Source organism: Furipterus horrens, unplaced genomic scaffold, assembly GCF_987537825.1.
Source record: "Furipterus horrens unplaced genomic scaffold, mFurHor1.1.pri manual_scaffold_3, whole genome shotgun sequence".
NCBI lineage: Eukaryota > Metazoa > Chordata > Mammalia > Chiroptera > Furipteridae > Furipterus > Furipterus horrens.
The window spans coordinates 85,945,667-85,966,987 of NW_028327173.1; the positions used below are offsets into that span (position 1 = coordinate 85,945,667).

The window sequence follows — 21,321 nt, forward strand, 5'->3', positions numbered from 1 at the left end:
CACTCCCGACCTCATCCCTACAGGAACCCGATTGATTCGTATTCCCGCAAACCTGCACGAGCAAAAGCCATTCTACCTTTAACGTGTGCTTGAAAGCCACGGAGCCGAACAGCAGGACCAGTGCCCTGGCTATCTACATCGCCATCCTCCCTATTGCTCCTGCAGGCACTGTAGCCTCCAGGGGGCCAGGGACAGAGGCCGGTGGCGGGTGGGCCCTTGCCAAGAGCCTGCGAACGTTGAGCCCTTGCGCTCGGAGGGCGCCCGCTGAGCCTGCAAATCACTGCCCGCCCGGCAGGAGGCGCCGCGGCCGCGCGGGTAATGCCGCGCCCTGGGGAGGGGGCGCGAGATGCCGCACAGAGCTGCAGACTCGCCTCCCTCTTCCTCCCCCTCAGCCCTCCTCGTGACGCTGCAGGTGAAGCCCGGGCTAGGGAAGGAGGCGGAGAGCCGCGGGAGCCCGAAACGGCTCCGAGGCTCCCTGCGCTGGAGTGGCGCGAGTCCGAGGGGGCGGGGAGGCGCGGGCGGAGTGTGTGCGTGCGCTGAACGTGGGTGTGGGTGGGGGTAAGTAGAGCAGGCGCTCGGGAGCGCGGAGCAGAGGGACGCCGGCTACCCTGGACAGCGCATCGCCGCCCGCCGGGGTCGCTGTGCCGCAGCCGCCGCGGATCATGGTGAGCGGGGCCGGGCGCCACCACTGCCGCTCTTTCTTTCTTTCGCTTCTGGACCAAAGCGCTAGGCGGGAAGGGGCCGAGCGGGCGGCGGTGCGGGAGCTGCGGGTTCGACCGCTGGAACCCGTCACTGTCGGGGCCCGGGCCCGCGCAGGCCTGGGGAGGGGGCGGTGAACGTTTGGGCTGGGGGTGCATGGGCCGGCCGGAGCCGGTGGGTCTTGGGCACTTTGTCCGAGTCCGCGGTCCCGTCCCGGCCCCTCGAGGCGCCAGCTCTTGTCCTGATCCCTGTTGTGTGACCGCTGCCGGCCAGCGCCGGATGCCCGAAGAAGCTGCCCCCTTCTCCCGCGGCAGCCGGGCCCGCTCGCCGCCCGTAGCTCCTTCTCCCGGCACTCGCTCCCACCCTCCGCCCTGCGGCTCCTGGCGTGGGGAACGGCGTTTCCCTCGCGCTGTGCCGAACCAGAGCCGGGAAATTCTGGGGTTTGGGCTCTAAGCGGTTGAATTCACGTCTCATCTGTGCTCCATGCCTACCGTCCCGGGGGTGTGTCTGTGCTTGCCTGTGCCTCCCTGGGTTTGCAGAGTGGTGTCAGTGGGTAGGTTTTCATTTGTATACCAGGATGGAGGGCCCTCTGAAGTATCCTCTCAAAAACTACTCTCTCTTGTTTCCCAGGCCAGTACCGGACTCTGCTGGGCACTAGCTGGGAAAGGGGTGGGGGTGGGGTTGTGTCTTTCGGTGTCCTATGACCTGCCTGGTTTTGGCAGCAAAGCCTGGTTCTGTGGCTAAAAAGCGGGAAAGTGTGTTGTGCCATGCTTAAAGGACCAGTTAATCCTAGGCAAAATATGGAGCCCACGTTTGCCTAAAGTGGTCCATATTTTATCTTTGCTTCTCTCTTGCCTTTCATATAGTTTCCTCTCCACTTCGCGGGCTGGTTCAAACAGGCTAATCTAGCCTTTCCCCACTCCAGCTGACACTAATTAGTCCTAGATTTTGTCCTCTCTACCCTTTGAGGTGCACACTATTTATCAGATTATATGTGAAGCCTTGTCTGGCCACTTTACCTAAAATTCCAGTCTTTCCCACCCCACTCACCACAGTTCATATTCCCCTTGCCTGCTTCATTTTTTTTCTTCAACATGTAATATTTAATTTACTATCGATTTTGTTTATCTTGTTTATTGAACGTGTTCCCCACTGGAATGTAAGTTTCAGTAAGGCTGAGATTTTTGTCCACTGCTATATAGTACCTACTGCTATTTCTAGTACCTACATACAACAGTGCCTGGCACATAGTAGGTGCTCAATATTTTTTTAAAATTGACCCAACAAAGCAGCATACTTTATGTGACTGTATAGATGAGAAGTGGCACAGCTCTAGGGATTATCTATCCAATTGACAGTTGTAGTGATGAGAATCTCAAGTGAATTTTTAAAGGAGGGATATTCTTGGAAAGAAGCAGGTCAATTTAGTGGCCCTCAATGATAGAAGTAATGGGAGGCCATCTATTATGCCTGGGTCTGTCAACTTCATGCTCTTGACACCTTGACACATGAGTGGACAAATCATTTTTAGGACTCTCTCCTTCCAGGTCTGAATCTTTGTTCCAAATTATTATGAATTGGAATGAGTAAGGGAACAGGTCCAAGGATAACTCCTTCATTGGATGGAAGAGTCAAAGGAATTAACGTGAAAGGGCCAAAATAAAGGGCACGCTTTTATAAGCTCTACCCTATACAATTGTGATACTTCCTCTTTAGATAGCATTTCTTGGTAACTTTGGGTCTGCAGAGGAGCTATTTTAATAAATATAACCAAATTGAAGTCATCTCACTATGTTTAAAAAAGACAGGGGTGAGAAGAGGTAAAATTCATAAATTAGTGGGTCAGCTGAGAGAGACACCCCTTTGGATTCATGTCAAACATGAACAGTCTTATGGTGTCTACTAATTAGTCTTAGTCCAAAACAGAATTCTTCCCTTGAAATTCCCTTTGGTTTTTCCAGTTCCATAGAGTAAATTGATGATAATCTTTGTTTTAAGACTGAAAAAGTGTTTTTTATATAATTTGAGCCAAACGGCCTGGTAAAATTTACACGGGCAAGTTTCCAAAAACGATGCAATTATAGCCATCACTGTACAAGTGCAGTAGTTCTATGATTACTGTCTAGTCCAGATAGGTGGTAGAAATTAAAGGTAAAATGAAAAGGAGAGTAAGTTTGTTTTTGAGATTAAAACCAAACAAACATAAATAAAAAACACCTTATTTTTAAAATCTCAATTTGTATTTATAGGAGATTTTGCTATATTATGATTCCAGTCAGAATATCAAGCCATTTTTTCTTTCTATTCCTTGAAAGTGTTGCATTTTCAAGGGTGACAAAATCCATTTTTAAATTATTCATTCTAAATTATTGGGTAAGCTTAATTTTTGGTTCTTCAACAAAAGGTTGCAATTAAACCAGTTCTCTCCAAAACATTTAAATCACAGTTTGGGAGGTTCAGGTTCTTTTATGATTTAAAATTTAAGTGGATCCATGCCATAGATCTAGTTATGTTCAAGAAACTCTGAACTTAACTAGATCAAACCCTGTTGTTCAGGATTGTGCCCATGATCATCTCTGTCATACCATTTAACTTGACAGGTTTGGGTTTTTAGGAGTAGACACTGGTAAAGGGCAAGAAGTTGTCCTGGAAATTCTTAGACCCAGCATGGTGAAAATATGCCAGCATCAGTAAATTCTAAAGTTACAAATTTACACATTTGTATTTTTTCTTCATTGAATCAGGACATCACTGGTATATTGTGTACACTGACAATGAATCATTCTAATAAATTGTTAGTTTAAATATAACCATTTAAAAATTAACAATTTAATAACTGCAGAGTAAAAAATTGTTCTAGATTTGATGATGTGGCAATTTAGAACTTGAGATCCAGGGTCAGTCATGAGTTTGAAACCCAAAGCCAACATTTAACTATGACCTTGGGCAGATTAACTTCTTTAGGCCTCAGTTTTTTCTTTTGTAAAAGAAGACTAATATTTCCAAAAGTTGGGAGGAGCAAATAAGGTGATGCACTTAAAATAAGCATAATGCTTAGAGTGCTCAGTAAATATTAACTATTATAATGATGTGTTCTTTTTCTCCCATATCTGTTTTCAGTTAAGACACCTCACATTCACCTCTTAAGTTTGCTTCCCCTTATGTGATGATGATAATACATATTTATATCAGCAGTGTCCAGTAGAAATATAATGCAAGGCACATAGTAATTTTTAATTTTTAGTAGTCACATTAAAAAGTAAAAAGAGACAAGTGAAGTTAATTTTAATATATTTTATTTAACTCAATCCATGCAAACATTATTTCAACATGTTATCAATGTAAAATGTTAGATATTTTATGTTCTTTTTTTATACGATGTGTTCAAAACTGGTGTATATACTTATAGCATGTTCAGTTCAGGCTCAGTTTCAAGTGCTCAACAGCCACTTGTGGTAAGGGGCTACTGTATTGGACAAACAGCTCTAGATGATACACGTCTTTCAAATTTACCTCTTTATCTGTTAGACCCTTTCCACTCATGAGAACTCACTGCCACCTTAAACCTAGCATTACAAAAAGACAGCTCACCTTTCAGACTCTCCTCTCTGTTCCCTTTTGCTGTTAGTAATTCCACCAGCTCTCAAGTCTACTGTGTCTGAAATCTGATTCTCACTCTGTTTTCTTTAATATTGTTTATTGTGTAATATTCTCATATTTTTACTAGAAAAAAACTTTAAATCTCTTCTTTCTCTCCAGCCCCCTTTCTACTCTTCTTATCTTTTCTACAGGTTTCCTCTTTTGTAGTCTCTCTCTCTCTCTTTTTTTTTTCCTAACATTTTTACCTTAAGTTCATTATTTCTTCAAGCCAGATTCATGTAGTAACTTGAGGCTGGGGGGCTCTAGTTCTAATATATTCAAAGATTCTCCTCCCCCTTCCCTTCTTGAGAAATATAGTTCTCAAGAACACCTTTTCTTTATCAGATAGCCAAAGAAATATAATTACTTTGACTGATAATCTGATATTAAAATGGTCCACAGAAGAAGAGAAACACAAGGAAGGGAAAAAAAAAAAAAAAACATGAGAAGGGGAAATGAAATTATTTTATCTTTACCTTTAAGATGATTAATAATAATAGCAACAACCATAGCAGTGCTGACACTTTCCATTTATTCATTGCTTTAGAAGAAACAGCACTTTACTCTGTGACTAGTAAACAAAGGCACAAAACAAAAGAATGGGACTGGACCAAGAGTGAAGAAACCTGGTTTGTAGTCCTGGCTTTAGTATTGGCTAGCTCTGTTCCCTTAAGTCACTGTGAGACACTGTTGACTCACCTGCAAAATGGGGTATTTTTCACAAGATCATTTTGTCAGAATCAAATGGGGCTGACCATTACACTGACTTTTCTTTCTGGCTGGATTTTTTCCCCCAAGAGAGCTGTATGACTGTCTTCTTAATATGTTCTTAATTAGACCTACTGTAACCACTCTGTTTAAAACTGGAACCTGCCCCACCATGTTCACACATACCAGATCTTACACCGTTCTTTTTTTGCCCTGTAACACTTATAACCTAAGTATTTACATGGCACTTGGAATCTTATAATAATTTACTTACGATGTTATATGATTTTGTTTGTTGCTTCCTTCCCGTATGCCGGCTTCAGGAGGACAGATTTTTATTTGCATTGTTCAGTGATGTATCTCTAGGCAAATGTCTGACATACAGTAAATGTTAAACAAATGTTTGTAGTGCTCTTTTCTCTTCACATCCCACTTACCATTCATAAAGGAGAAATTGGGAAATGAACATTTGCTTTGCAAACATATTCATAGTACAAGTCCTTCAAAGGACAGTATCTCTTTGATGCATTTAAAATGATCACAGTTCAGTTCAAGCATGTTTCAGTAAATAGTTGCTTCATCAATGCATGTACAGCTGTGTAACCTATTAGTCAATGTTAATGTGTATGTATTCCTACAACTCTGTTTACAACTCACAGTCATATTTGTGGAAGGAGATAGGTTATATGATTTTATATAATGAAATTTATAATTATAGCATTAAGTTGTTACTGAAATAAAAAATGAAATTTTATCTTAGTAATATAAACAAGGCTTTGATTCATGAATTGACTGAATAATTATTTTATTTTATATATATATATGTGTTATGTTTTTTGGCTTTTAGTTAACACTTAAATACACTACAAGTATAGTAATATATTGTATTTATTCATCAATTAAATGTTCTTCAATGCATTTTTACACACATTATCTGCTTTGAAACCTCACAACTTTTTAGAGAGACAAGTCCTGTAATCAGTCTACCTACTGTACAGGGGAGAAAATTGGGTTTCAGAGAAGATAAATGATTTACCCAATGTCACATACTAGAGGTAGCAAAACCAGGTATAAGCCTTTTGATTCCAAACATAGCACCTCTTCTACTACTCCATATAGCCTTAGCCATTAGCCATTGTAAATGTTCTCTTCCTATAGAAATCTGATGAAAGCAATAGCACTTTTCCCTATTATTATAAATGAGAATGAAAAAATCAGAATGACTTCCCCATGTAGTTTCATTACCATGAATTATAAGAATAGATAGATGAGTAAATATATAAATATATGTACATTTAAATATTAAATATACGAAACTAAAAGATTAAGTTCATGTATATGGAAAATGGAGTATGCAAGGGAATGGAATTTTAAATGGAGGTGATCGTGAACAACATATGTACGTATCAAACTTATACGTATCAAACTTAATCTACGTACTGGTATAATAAATAGGGGAATACCCATATGTAGACAATTAAGTAATTTACAAGGGAAGTAAAGTCACTGTTTTTGAGTAGAATGACTGCAGCATGAAGACATTGATCAGAGAGACTTAACAGTAGCTTTGTACATAAATTTTTGTTTCATAAAAAGTTCACTTGGGTTTACTTATAAAACTTTAAAGATTTAAATTATTTTTCTTTATGGTTAAGCAGAATTTGGTTAATAGAATCTTTACATTTAACAGATATTATGGCTACTGGGGGGGCTTTGTTTTTTTTTGTCAGGGTCAAAGTTTATTGACTATTACACTAATTAGTTAAATTAAAAATTAACTCAAGCTTTTAAAGAGGAAATCAGAATGTGTCCATAATGCAAAAACAAAATTAGGCCATTTTCAGTTTTCCTGAAAATTCAGTTCTAATCAACTGACTTTCTTCCCTGCCTCAGGGTGGAATGTGTGGTGTTGTCCAAGGCATGGGAAGAAAGAGGAAGCCTGTACTCCGATCTTCTCTGCTCCCATTCTAGAGGCTTTCCTTAAATGTTACAGGGAAGTGTCATTCTCTTGGAGCTGGCAGCTTCCTTGATTTTTGGAAATGCAGATTTAATAACTGTTTTAACGTCAGTGGTAAAGTCATACTTAGGAAAGAGGGTGCTTTGGGCTGTCAGAAAAATATTCAGTTTCTGTACTTTCCCCTAGTCAAAATGGCACTTAGAGGCTGTTTCATGGTCCTCTCTCCATAGGCTGGGGAATTGTTATTCCTTTGTATTTCAAGGAAGGCATTACCTGCTTTCCTTTGGCCTTTTCTCTATTCAGACTCAAAAAAAGAAATGGCATGTGTAACAAGTTTGGGTTTTTGATTGTTTGTTTGTTTGTTTGCGATTTACTGCCTGAAGTCTGCTTCAAACTCACCAGCACAAGGCAGCCACACTAGTTTCCCTGTTGTATAAGCCCTGTTTCTCCATTAAGCAGTAACGTGGTCCTGCTACTGCTTAATGGTCCTGCTATGGCTTCTAAAATTCTGCGTTGTCTCTTTTGTAAACTAGATTTACTATATCATCCTTTTCTTTTTACAATTTAAAAAGTAAGTGGGAATGTGCTGGTCATTTTGTAATATATTTCTGAAAACACTAATCTTATTATCAGTGCTTGTTTTTTTATAAGATGCATAATAGTCTTAAGGCCTAGTGTAAGCTTTGGAATTAATAGTTCGTATTAGTCCTTTTGAAGGAAAGATATAGGCTCTCTATGTTGACTACCATATACTTTAAAACTGATACCAAGGAGACACAAAACTGTATTGCTTCAGTAAACTTTTGATTAAATGTACTCATTGATTCATTCATTCAACACACGCTCAATAACAGGCAGTGTGCTAAGCACTGTCGTTCTAAATATAAAAGACAGTCTCTGCTTCAAGAAATCTGCAGTACAGTGGGAGAATCTTCTATGTCCTCCAGTGCAAGGAGGCTCAGTAGCTGAGTCTCTATGTCACTCAGGCCAGTAAATGCACTTTCCTGCATGTACCATTTTACCCACCAAAAAGACTTAGTCCAAAAAGGTGAGTTATGTTATTAACAACAACAACAAAAAAGCTGAAACTAAACCCTTTTACTTATCATGCCAAGAATGTAGTCTTTTATTTCTTTATCATGCCAAGAATGTGGTTAGGGCCAGGAGGTAGTTGGCAGTTATAGAGCCAAAATCATTAGGATTCATAAAGCTGAGGTCAAGATTGTGTCTGTTGTTATACCAGAGTACTCAGAAAATGAGTCAATTTAGTGAGGAGAGGAAAAATCAAACCAGTTGTCTGAGAAGTAGCATGAGTAGAAGGAGCATGGACTTAAGACTTGGACAGGAAATTTTAAATGCACATTCCCAGACTGGGTGAAGCCAGACCTACTGACTTAGAATCTCTGAGTGAGGGGCCTTGTAATCTGCATGCCAGGAATCAAATTCACACAAATTTGGAATATAATGCTTGGGGGGTGCAAAGGAATGAGGGACTACTTTCTAGCAAAAATGTTTAGCATATGCTTGATAAAGGAGTTGGGGTCCATGATGAATCTGGAATAGGTTGGATTTTGATATGTAGGAACATGGAGGAATGTAGAATTGAGCAGAACATTCCATTTAAGGAAGTAAGTGGGTAAGGACCCAGAAAGCAAAAACAGATGTATTTGAGAAACATTATACTGTGAGCAATTTATGGATCAGGTCATATTTTCACAGAGTCTAGTATAGATTAGGTGCTCAATAAATTTGTGAAGGCTATGGACTAATTGGATAATTGTATGGGTCTGTTAACTTTTGGAGAGTCCTTAATCTGAGGCTAAGAAGTTTCCTCTAGATTTTGTAAACCAGGTTTTTAAAATGAGAAGTTGAATGATGAAAGCATCATTTAGGGAGATTAATCTGGTTCCATGGTATCTGGCTGGGAGAGAGCCTGTATAAGGAGTTTATAGTGGGGATGAACTGATACATTAGTTCTTACTTATTTTCATGTTATTAACTTTTGAAAACTTACCTCATTAACCACACACTCCTGAGTTTAATTCTGTACTCCATATATTTCATCTATAAAATATGTATAACACATAGTTAAGATTGGTTCAAATTATATATATTATCTTAAGTCCCTTAATATAAGCTAGCTAGTATTAGATACTCAAAATTAGTGGCTATTACCCACAGAAACTAAATCATGTACATCTTTATAACTCTAACTTATTTTTTTTTTTTTTGTATACCTGGAAGAGAGATTTAACTAACCTGACTAATTACATGTATTTACATTTTTAAAATGCTCATAATTTGGTGATATGGATATTAGGTTTAACACTCAGGACTTTTTCTGTAGAGAATGAAAAGTGATAAAGATTTTATTCTCTGATGTTTTTTTTTTCTTTTTCTTTAAGCTTTATGAGTTCTGTTAATGAGAAATTAAAAAAAACTAAACTAATGAGAAATTTAAAAAACTAAACTTCTAGTTTAAAAAGTTATTATTGAGTATTTCTCACCTATAGATGCACTCATAAAAGAATGTATTTTGAAAAAATTTTTTAAGGACTTGAATCACAACTTTAGAAAATCCTAGGAGCTTCACATAATCACATTAAGCTTTAGCTGTTTGCCCAACTGCCTACATCAAATTGCCTATTCTTAAGCTTCTTAATAACGCTTAATATGATGCCTTAACCCCTAAAAATTTACCCTACAAGAAAACAATTTTTTCACTCCTTGCCTTTTCCACTGGATCAGCATTACTTCAGTTGCTAAAATCCTAAATAGAAAAGATTACTGGATTTTTATATTGTGTTGAAAATAATGAGGAAAGAGAATACATATGTGTACATAGCTTCTTTTTTTAAAATATGTTTTTATTGATTATACTGTTACAGTTGTCCCAATTTCCTTTCCCTCTATTCCCCTCCACCCAGTGACCCTCCCTCCAGTTGTCCCCCCCTTTTAGTCCATGCCCATTGTTTGTGCATATAGTTCTTCTCAACCTCTTCCTGTCTACTCCACTCCCTCCTACTATGCTTCTTAATTCCTGTACCATCTCCCTCCCTTTCCCCTTCCCCCTCCCTGCCGACCTCCCCCCAATATGTTCCCCATACCTATAATTCTTTTTCCATTCTCGTTGCCTACTTAGTTTGCCTTTGTTTCAATTCCCTACCTTCTGTTTTTGGTTGTTGTGATGCAGTTTTCATTTTAATGTTCATAATTTTGATTCTCCTTCTTCTAAACCAGTCCCTTTAACATCTCATGTAATAGTGGTTTGGATCTAATGAACTCCTTCAATTTTACTTTGTCCTGGAAGCACTTTCTCTGCCCTTCTATTTTGAATGACAGTTTTGCTGGATAGAGTATTCATGGCTGTAGGTTTTTTATTTTCATTACTTTGAATATTTCTTGCCTGCAGGGTCTCCTTTGAGAAATCAGCTTACAGTCTAATTGAGACCCCTTTGTACGTAATTCTTTTCTTCTCTCTTGCTGCTTTTAAGATTCTCTCTTTATCTTTAATTTTTGACAATTTGATTATAATGTGTCTTGGAGTGGTTCTTCCTGGGTCCAGTTTTTCTGGAACTCTCTGTGCTTCCTGGACCTGTAAGTCTATTTCCTTCCCCAAGTTAGAAAAGTTCTGCTTCATTACTTTTTCACATAATTTTTCAATTTCTAGTTCTTCTTCTTCACCTTCTGGCAATCCTATAATTCTAATGTTTGTTCACTTATAGCTGTCCCAGAGGTTTCTGAGCCTCTCCTCATTTTCCTCACTTTTCGTTTTCTCTTTCTGCACTGGTTGTCTGTTCCTTCCCTATGTTCCAATTTGTTGATTTGATCCCTGGTTTTCATTTCCTCACCACTTGTCTCATATGTGTTTTCGTTCGCTTCAGTATTGAGTAGCTTTCGTTCCTTCCCAGTCTTGTTCCAAATCTTTTAATTCTGTAAGCCACCTTATGACTATAGCTCTGAACTGAGCCTCAGAAAGATTTCCTATTTGCTCATCGGTTAGGTCCCTCATCTGCTGCCTGGTGAGCTGCCTCACCAGGATTTCAGTCATAGTCCGCTTCATCCTGACAGTTTTCTGTTTACTTTTGCTTCCTGGGAGGGCTGTAGGGGGTTGCACTTGTCACTACCAGCGACCTTTCTCACCACTCTGTTGTGCTGTGTGTGGGGGTGGGGGCCCAAGATGGATTCCTGCCGTTACTCTCTGTTGAGAGACCAGGGGTCTCTTCCTCTGTCCCCATGCCCTCTGGGCCTCATAGTCAGGGGCAATGGGGGTCTGCCTTCCCCAGCATTGGAATCGTGAGCTGACGGGTCTCGACTGCAGCTGGGATTGCTCCCCTGGCGTTTCTTGAAGTCCTGCCGCTATCTCCGCTGCTAGCACATACAGCACCGCCCGACTTTTCCGCTCCTGTCGCCCCTCCTACCCGTCCAGACGAGCACCACTGGTTTATAACTTCATATGTTGGGCTTCCATGTAGTTTTATTTTCTAGAATTTCTGGTTATCTTTGGTTTTGAGGTAGTTGTATTCCTACTTAGTTGTGGAGGGAGACAGAGCGTGTTAGTCTAAGCCTCCATCATGGCCGTTAAGTCTGTACATAGCTTCTTTTCTGACTTTTTCCCTGTCAGTTTAGAAGTAACAAATATTGATTAGAAATTTAATTGTATGAGTAAGACTGAAATAAGTGGCAATATAGAACTAACTTTGTATGATTTAGGATAGGACAATGTTAAAAGAAGCTAAGATCAGGTGAGAAGAGTAGAAGATAATGTTGGACATGTTGAGAGCAGTGAATAGACCAGCCTGGCTGGTGTAAAGGTGCTGCATGGAAGACTGGTTCACACAAGGCTGGAGGAATGCTTTTACCCAAACACAATGATGAAGTCTCTGAGTTTTTGGTGATGCCCTCCAGCATAAAACTCTTTTCTACCTAATAGTCATTTGTCATGTATAGCTTGATTCTCTATCAATTCATTTTCACATAAAATAGAATAATTACACCTTCAATTTGTAAGCATCTTTAAAGAAACTTTTCACAATGTCCCTAATAAAGGTAATTGTAATACCATATGTTTGTATAGTACTTTTTAAAAAAGATTGTATTTACTTATTTTTAGAGAGAGGGGAAGGGAGAGAGAGAGAGAGGGACAGAAACATCGATGTACAAGAGATACATTGACCAGTTGCCTCTCACGTACCCCCTACTTGGGACCTGGCCCACAACCAGGCATGTGCCCTGACCGGGAATCGAATCTGCGACCTTTCGGTTCGCGGGCTGGCACTCAGTTCACTGCGTCACAACAGCCAGAGCTGTATAATACTTCTTAATTTAGAGAACACTTTCACAATATCATTTCAGTTGCTTTTCAGTTTGCTTCTTTATTATCTTTTTTGTTGTTATTATTTATTCCCCCTACTGCAATATAAGCTCTGTAAGGGCAAAACCTTTGTATGTCTTATTTACCACTGTAATTTCAGCACTGGAATGGTGCTGGCACATCATAGATACTTAAAGGATACTTTTTGGACAAACGGACAGATGTGTAAAATAGCTTTGTCATGTTTGAGGAAACAGACTCAGAGATTGTGTTATTCAGTCACACAACCAGTAAATGGTGGATTGGGGATTTAGACCCACTTCATACCTATGTCTCTTGTCTTATATCTTATTGTTTGCTTCACTATATTGACTGGCTTTCCTGATACCCATGGTATTTTTAGCAAGACTGAAAAATTAGACCATAAAAAATGACAGGTTTAATCATATCAAAATTAAAAATTTTGAGATGAGAGAAGACATTATAGGCTGACATTAAAAAAAAGGGAGCAGCAGATTAAGAAGAGGTATTTTCAATCTATATAATAATATAGATTATTATATATGCAAATGACTTATATATCAATAAACAGAAGACAAGCAGTCCACTAGAAATATAAATAAAGGTTATTAAGTGGCAGCTCACTGAAAAGGAAATCCATGTATCCAATAAACATCTTAAAGACTTGAACAACTGCAGTAGTAAGAAAATGCAAATTAAAATTATTCCACACCTGTGAACTTGGCAAAAATTTAAAATGCCAACAGTAGGAAATCCCATGAATTTTTAAGAGCAATATGGTAGTTTTTACTAAAATTAAAAATGTATTCCTCGCACATCATAGCAATTCCACAACTGGATTAATTCGCAGAGAAATTCTCACAAACACAAAGAGATGAGTATAAAGCAACGTTGTTTGTGATAGCAAAAACTGGAACAAATAAAATACCCATCAGTAAGGAAATTTTCAGGAATACAAAGAGATTAGTATAAAGCAACATTGTTTGTGATAGCAAAAAACTGGAACAACTAAAATATCCATCAGTAAGGAAATAGATACATAACAATATAGAATAGTCATGTGATAGAATACGATACAGCAGTTATAGTGAATGAACTGTAGTGAATCAATATGACCAAGCTACAGAAAGGGAAGTATGATGTAATACAAATATACATACAAATATACAAAGTGTGGTATTTTTGTTGTGAGTATAAATGTATTAGAACCTGGACAGGAAGGCTTAACATCAAATTCATTACAATAGTTATATTTGAGGAGGGAACAAGGGACACAGGATTAGCGAGATATACAAAGGGAATGATAACTTATGAGTTACATTTTATTTCTCATTCCCAGAACCTTGTAAAAATACTTATTGAATTGATTTTAAAAGATTTGAAACAAATATAACACAACTTTAAATGCGTGATATATTTTTTTCACCATTCTCAACATTTTTATGCCTTAACATTTTTTTCCCAAGTTAAAATAGGTTTGGATTTGGGATCTGCATTAGAGTCTCAGGTCAGAGATCTGGTAAGTATAGCACATGTGGGACAGATTAGCCATGGGGTAGGAGGGCCTTTTATTGTTTTCTTAATCCCTAACCCTTTCATGGCTGACTTAAGATCTGAAAGGCCTTATAAGGTCAGACTGAGCATCCATGCAATTTTAAAAAGCTAAAGGACATATAGAAGGGCATGTTTGTCATTCTTGACATCAATTAAAGGGATAAAGATACTTTCCCATGTGCGAAAAGAGAATAGCTAATAGGACCAGTAATAGCAGTTAATAACATTTATTGAATTCTTACTATGTCCCAGGTACTGTTCTAAGAACCTTTCCTGTTTTCACGCATCCTCACAGCAACCTTTGGAGTTGGTATTGTCATTTCCTTTTTGTAGCTAGGGAAACTGAGGCAAGTTGGAGAAAGAAGCATAAAAGAATAAGGAAAGAATTTTTATTCAAACAGATTATACACCACAAATATTTGTGTTTCCTAATTGAAAGTCAGTTGTAAAGGGCTTTTGAACCCACTGCCTGTCATATCTTCTTGTAACTGAGCAAACCAGGGTCTGCCTCTGTGTTGCCTTGACCCAACAATTACTGTTGAAGGAAACAGGTTTTTATTTACAGGATTCCAACCACGGCGGGGTGCTGAGAAAACTCCTGCTCAAAACTCTGTTCTCCCATGAGACCCAGCACTTCCCTTGCTCCCCATCAGGCTAGAAGCCAAAACTGTGTTCAGAAGTTCCCCATATCCATATCTGTTCTTAAGCTGGCCACACAAACAGTTCTCTGTCCCCTCTGGAATGTGCTCTTGTGGGTTTCAGTCACCATCCTCTTACAGCAGCTGTCTCCTTCAGGATCTGGGGTACCTTGTCCTCAGCCTCCATGTAGTAGTTCAGGGAAACATGTGCCTTGTTACACTGGGTCATGGTGGAGTCCAGGGGGGCACACGTCCCAAGAGAGTGGCTTCTCCATACATCCTTCAGAGAAGCAGAAGTCTGTACTCCCAGTCAGTTCAGGTCAGCTCCAGGCATGTCCCATGGATCCGTGCTTGGTTAGGCAGGTCCCTGCACAGCTCCATCAGCTCTCTCCTTACATCCTTTCCTCCCACGTGGCTATTTCCTTACTATACCAGGCCACATGGCAGATGGGGCGCCCGTCCTACACCCTTTCAGACCATGTGGCTATTCTTCTTTCTCTCTCAGTCTGCCCTTATTTAAAGTGCTTGGCCCAGAACTTCCAATGTGACCTCATATCTAGCCCCTCCTATAATGTGCTACTTTTTCCAGTTCCCCCATATTTTTTTCCTTCTTTCACCGGCCATCTTTAGTCAGGGCAAGAATTCTCAGTGACACACAGACATCCGCCTCCCCTGGCAATGTCAGAAGTCACTGTACTTCTTAAAGTCACGTATGGCTTTTGCCCAAGGGCAGCAGCACAACTATTAACTTGCCATTGTAATGTAAAGTATCTTAAACATTGTATCATCTGCTTCCCCTTTCCCCCCAATCCTTGGCTGTGGGGGTTTTCTCCTATTTTCAGGGAACCCCCTCTCTGCGCCCCATTATACTCTCACTTTCCTTTCTCTAATCCCTGGTTTATCCTGTGTTGTCTTTGAAAATATTTATGTTAAGTATCCCTTAGATCCATTTCCAGTGTTAACACTCAAAGTGGAATTTCATTACTCTCCTTTTTAGACTACTGCATTTCCTCTTCTGGTTTTTCAAAAAAAGATACCACTGTTGAGATAAGCACTAAATAAAGAAGGGACATTTCTCGTGTATGATGTCACTCCCTTGAGATTTTCCTAGTATGATGGCAATGGGTATATAAAGATAGGACAAAATGCTACTGAATTGGGATTCGAAAATGCAGGACACTGAATGAATGTCTATTAAGCTTCTACTTAGTATACAGGCCAATCATGGGTGCTTTTATAAACATGAAATCACTTAATCTTTACAGTTGTGAAGTTAGGATTATTTTTCTCTTTTTTGTAGATAATGGAGGTGTTGCTCAGAGGTGATGTTTTGCCCAAGGTTACGCAGCTACTTAAGTTTCAGAACCAAGACTAGAACCCTTAGGAGACTCATAATTTGCAATGAACCACACTGAATGCTACGCTACCTGTTTTAACCATAGCCTTAAGTGACCACCTCCCCACACACAGATGCAAGATTACCTGAAAATAATCACTACCTACGTGAATGGCAGGACGATACAGCCTTCCTCTAAGCAATGGTGGCTAGTCATTTACTAGCCCTGTTAGTTAGGCAAGTTGCTTCACTTCTCTGTTTCACTTTCTTGATTTGTCAAGGGAGATGGAAATACCTATTTTATAGAGTTAATAGTTAAGAGGATAAAGTGTAATATGCTCAATAAATACAATGACCTAGTAGGCACGTTTAACTGTTTGCAGGTATTACTACTATTTTTATCATCATCTGATTTCTTCATTTATAATGAAACAATAGCTTATTTATCAGAGCAGCAGTAACAAGGGAGACATATAGTGTTCTAGGACAAGGACCTATTTTAATTTCTTCATTTATAATGAAGAAATCAGTGACATTGGGGATAATTTGCAAATTAGGAACTCCTGAATTTTAAAAATTAAAAAAATTTTTTTTAAAGTAAGCTGCATGGCAGCTGTAGATAATTAATGAGGAATAATTTAATTCTCTTTTTTATATGAACCAATCAATATGTAAAAATGTAAAAGAAAGCCTTCAGTAATAATAACTTGGAGGCAATTTACTCTTCTGATGGAGATAGTTACTCTGGACTGAAGCCATCCAATCACTGAGTAGCCTGTTTGTCCATACCTGTGCTTAGCCAGCAGTAAACCTTTTTATAAAAAGTGGCCAAACCAAAGAGCCAGATAATTAGAAAGTTAAATCAAGCAATAGCTTATTATAGCAGCAATAGCAAGGAAGGCATACAGTCTTCTAGAACAGGGACCTATTTTAATGGGTTATGGAGTTAAAATGCTACATACAAATTTGAAGCAAAACCAAATCCTTGAAGAGGAAAAGACAGCCTGTAACCAAAGCAACTTACATGGTTATGAAGAAACTCTACAGTCATTTAGTTGATGGAAGAGGAATCCATGTGTCTGTAGCTTTTACCCCTAAGAGTCCAAATTAGTCTCACTTGGAGCAATGGTATCAGGGAAAAAGCTTTCAGCTAGGCACAGGCAAAAATAAATTGGTTATATCAATAGAAATAAGGCTTTCAAAGTAAGAGAGGTAATAGTTCCTCCACATTCTGAAAATGCTCACTTCTGAGGGCTCTTAAAAACAAACAAACAAAAAACACATGTTGACAAACTGGAACAAAGCCAGAAAAGAATTCTGAAGAAGGTGAGGGTCTAGAATTTATTTCATACATATGGACATGTGTCTAATAGCTAGTGTCAGGTGCTGTTGCTGGAAGGAGAGTCTGGAGACTGGGTGTAAGATATAAGCAGTTTATTGAGCAAGTGGGGACTCGGTGAGACGGAATCTACTCCCGGACCACTTGGGGGACCGCAAGAGTAGGGGGTGATGGGGCCTCCTGGACCACCTCGAGGGCCGGTAGGAGTCCCACCCAGCCTCTGCTAAGATGCACCTTTTAAGCCCCAAACCACGACAGCCGCGGTGCCAGGCGCTCTGGGAAAATTCCGGATTAGGAAGTTGTAACCGCTACGTTTATTATTCTGCCATGGGGTCAGCAATTTTTCATTCTAGCTGACTCTAGGTTCTGACATTTAGGTCCTGACACCCAGTATATTCAATTAGTGCTTGTGTAAGGAGGAAGAGAGGGAGAGAGTACAGAAGAATGGGAAATATTGAATCTGCTCAGGCTGTTTAGCTTAGGAAAGGTGAAGGCTTATGGCAAACGATGCCTACCATCAAATGTCTGAAGGGCTCTTGTGTGGGAGAAAAATATTAGTTGTGTATGCCTTCAGAGGGAAGAACTAGGATTGATGGGTAACAACTTAGGGAGAAAATTTTTTAGGTCAGAATATAGAAGGGTTTTCTAAAAACAAAAATATTTAAAAAATAGAATGTGCTAGCTTACAAAACTTCTCTGAAGTTTTTCCAGTAAGATGGGTGAATTTCTATCAGAATTGTTGTAGAAAGCAATTATATCCTGGTTTGGGTGGAAAGTTGAATTAGATGTCTATGATTTTCTGATACTATGAGAGCCAATAAGGTAGTCCTTGGTTCATCTGAGGTTTAAAAATCATTCTCTGTTTTTCCTCTCTCTGTTTATATTCATAATAAAAACGAGGCCATACAGAGCTAATTCTTGTCCCTTACATTGCTGTGTGTTGGAAAAGAAATCCTTATAAATAAGCATGGTAATTTTTACTATAATTTTAAAAGTCATTTTTCATAAAACAGAAGGATAAGTTTTAAGAAATGGAGATGTAATCACATCAAAATTTTTCAAGTATTTTAAAATATTATTTTACCTAAAATATTAAATCTCTTTAAGAAAAGTTAGTTATTCTTTAGAAAGATAGTTACTCTGTTGGATATAATAATATTAATACTTCATATAGCTATGTAACAGTTCATGTGAAATCAGACTGTCAATAACAATGTCCAGCCTAAGAAAAAATCTTATAAGAATTTATTTGAGCCAAACTGATGACAATTGCCAGGAAGCAAGATCTCAACAGACTGAGAAAATGCTCCAGAGAATGGTAGTTCTGCAACTTATTTTATACATTACAATCAAAGGAGGAAATGTAAAGGGAGTTACATGGAGGCAGATTAGGGAGGCAGGAGAAAGCAAAGCAGGGAAATCTCTTGAGATTGTATAAAAAGTAAAACATAGAGACACTTTTATGTTGGTGGGTATAGGATAGTTAATAATTAACATTTACAGCACATAGAGATGGTATGTGGACAATAAGATAACAATGTGACAATAAGATAACAATGTGTTCTCATGCTCTGGTGCCTGCTGTTTTGCCTTCAGGAGATGTGGAAAAGGTTACTCAGACATTGCAAAAGGTATGTTATCTTAGATGAACAAAGGCAATAGACAATTTCAAAGTTAAAGACTGACCTTTGTCAAGGAAGCTCTAGGCCTAGGACGTGACTACCCACCATGACCATCTTTTTGTTAAGAATTTTACCACCTGTGTGGTTAGTTTTTGGTCTCTGGGTTTGTAAGACCTGCCATGTGGACATCCCCTGAGCTTCTCAGGTTTAGTATGTGGCCCCCTTTTTGTCCAGAAGACAACTGTCAATAAATCCTATTACTTCAATTTTTCATATGCTGGGTACATATAAAACTAGAGGTTCTTGTGTGAGTTAAAGTGTGACCCTAGACAAACAGTTTCATATTAATACAGTGATCATGCTGGAATCACACATGAACAACACTTATTCTGCTGATTCTAAACTATAGTTGACCATCTTAAACATATTTATGTTCCATGAGTACTTATAAAATCTTTGTTTCTAGGTAACTGATAAATCAACAGCAGCTAATTCAGTCATAAGAAGTGAGGTTGTTTCCCTCCTCTCCTCCCCACTGCTGTGTTACGTAATGATGTTCAAGGCCACAAAACTTGTTTCAGAGTCAAGACAAGAACCTGAGTTTCTTAATTTATATTTTGGTGCTTTCAGCCTTATTTTGATGATTAGTGACTTTATAGTGAAGCAATAATCTTTACAGTAGCTAAGTGTATGGGCGTTCCCTTTAAAAGATCTCAGGGGATTGGGAAAGCCCAGTTTTGTTAAATGGGGTTTTTACTTAATATAAGTTAATATAAGTTGGGGCAAAAGTTGTTCAAATGGAAAATATAATTAATAAATAATAATACAAGAATGAATTCTGTTTGGTGTACTTATAACTATAAAACTACTTTTGCCCCCCATATAACATTCAGTTCATTCTAATTTCTGCCATTCTGCCAAGTACATGCAAGCTATCCTTATGGGTATGATATGAATATGTTTTATTCTGAAAGATAAAATAACCACTGATTGAGTTATATAGCTTTCTCTGTGGATATATTTAAGTGACTTCTGTATAGTTCTAGAGACTGAAGGAATAGTAAGCTGGAATGAACAAGGTGAGACTCGGACTGCTCCTCACTCCAGTCCTTCAAAGGGAAGAGTTAGAGAAAGTACTGAATGAATGTCTCTATAACTATATATCTATCTATATCTATATATCTATAAGGTATCTCTCTATATATATTATAGTGACATTTTCCCTTCTAATTTTTACCAGCTGCTACCTAAGTCTCTTGCCTTAAGAGTTGTTATATTAATGAGACAATGACATAAAGAAATACTAACAAAGTGCTTTCATTTTCCCACCATTCCTAGTTTGTCTAGTGAAACAAAGATCTCTATTTAAGAATCAGTTTCTTGGTGGCTGTCTCAGAGATCTATCATATTACACTTCATCCCCAAGTTCAGGATTAATGTATTAGTTGCCTTGCCCCTCCTGTTACAGCTAAAAGGGATCACAAAGGATTTCCTACCCCATGCTGCCCAATTGTATCTTGGCAGCCCTGCATAGCGTTATTTGACCTTTTTGCCCAGCTTGCTCCTGGCCTCAGGAGTCATTTACATTTTCAACCCTAGGGCCCTTTTAAAGTTAGGCAACTTGAGTTGGCCAGACTTTGTCCTTTAAAGAAACAACAAGGATAGGGAAAAACAACAACCACCAGCCCCTCAGTCTAACATTTTGTTCTTTAACTTTTCTAATATATTTAAATCAAGCACACATTTATTTTCATATAATCTGATCAGTAAACTTTCTTTAAGTCTTTACTCTGGAGACTAATTTTGGTCACAATTTGAGAAACAACTAACAAGTGAGATCACTAACAAAGTGGAAGCCATGCTCTCATGACTGTTGCAAATGCTCTTTCCACTGTATCTTCCTGAAAACATCTGCATCAACTATCTTCTTAAAACTCAGGAGTGTTCTCATCTACTCCTTCTGCTGCCCAGAGTCACTATGCATGAGTGTTACTGAAGTTATCCTTTCTTTCTCTTTTAGAGGTGAGGAGATTAAAAAAAAAAAACACTATAAACCATTTATAGATATATTAGCTGTAGTAATTAACATTCTCTATAATAATTCAATTCTAAAAAGCCATATATAAAAGAAAAACCAAATAATCTTTGAGTGCTGGAAGGCTAAAACTAGGTGAAGACTTCTGCCAAGAAAATATTTTTGCAATCATGACATCATGAAAAGAATAATTAGTGCACTTTGTGTATGGTTCTTCATTTTATAGAAGCCGACTAGTTTCTAATAAAAGAATAGATTGAGGGGGTAGGGTGGAGGTGGAAGAGGGTATAAGGGGGATAAATGATAATGGAAAAAGTAAAATACAAATAAACTTAAAAAAATAGAAAAAATACAAAATATCTCATAACTGATCTGATAACCAAGATGACTACTAAGTGACTAACAGGCAAGGAGTGCATACTTTGTGGACACTGGACAAAGGATGATTCACTTCCAAGG

At 38.6% G+C, this 21,321-nt stretch overlaps 1 protein-coding gene across 1 annotated transcript in view; it reads left to right on the forward strand.

Moving 5' to 3' along the window:
* Positions 1-346: 346 nt before the first annotated feature.
* ELOVL2 (ELOVL fatty acid elongase 2) overlaps positions 347-21,321 on the forward strand; it is a 61,219-nt gene continuing 40,244 nt past the window's right edge. Inside the window, exons 1-2 of the mRNA XM_090268292.1 lie at positions 347-523; positions 567-665. Coding sequence (XP_090124418.1) covers positions 347-523; positions 567-665 — 276 coding nt within the window. The remainder of the gene's footprint in view (positions 524-566; positions 666-21,321) is intronic.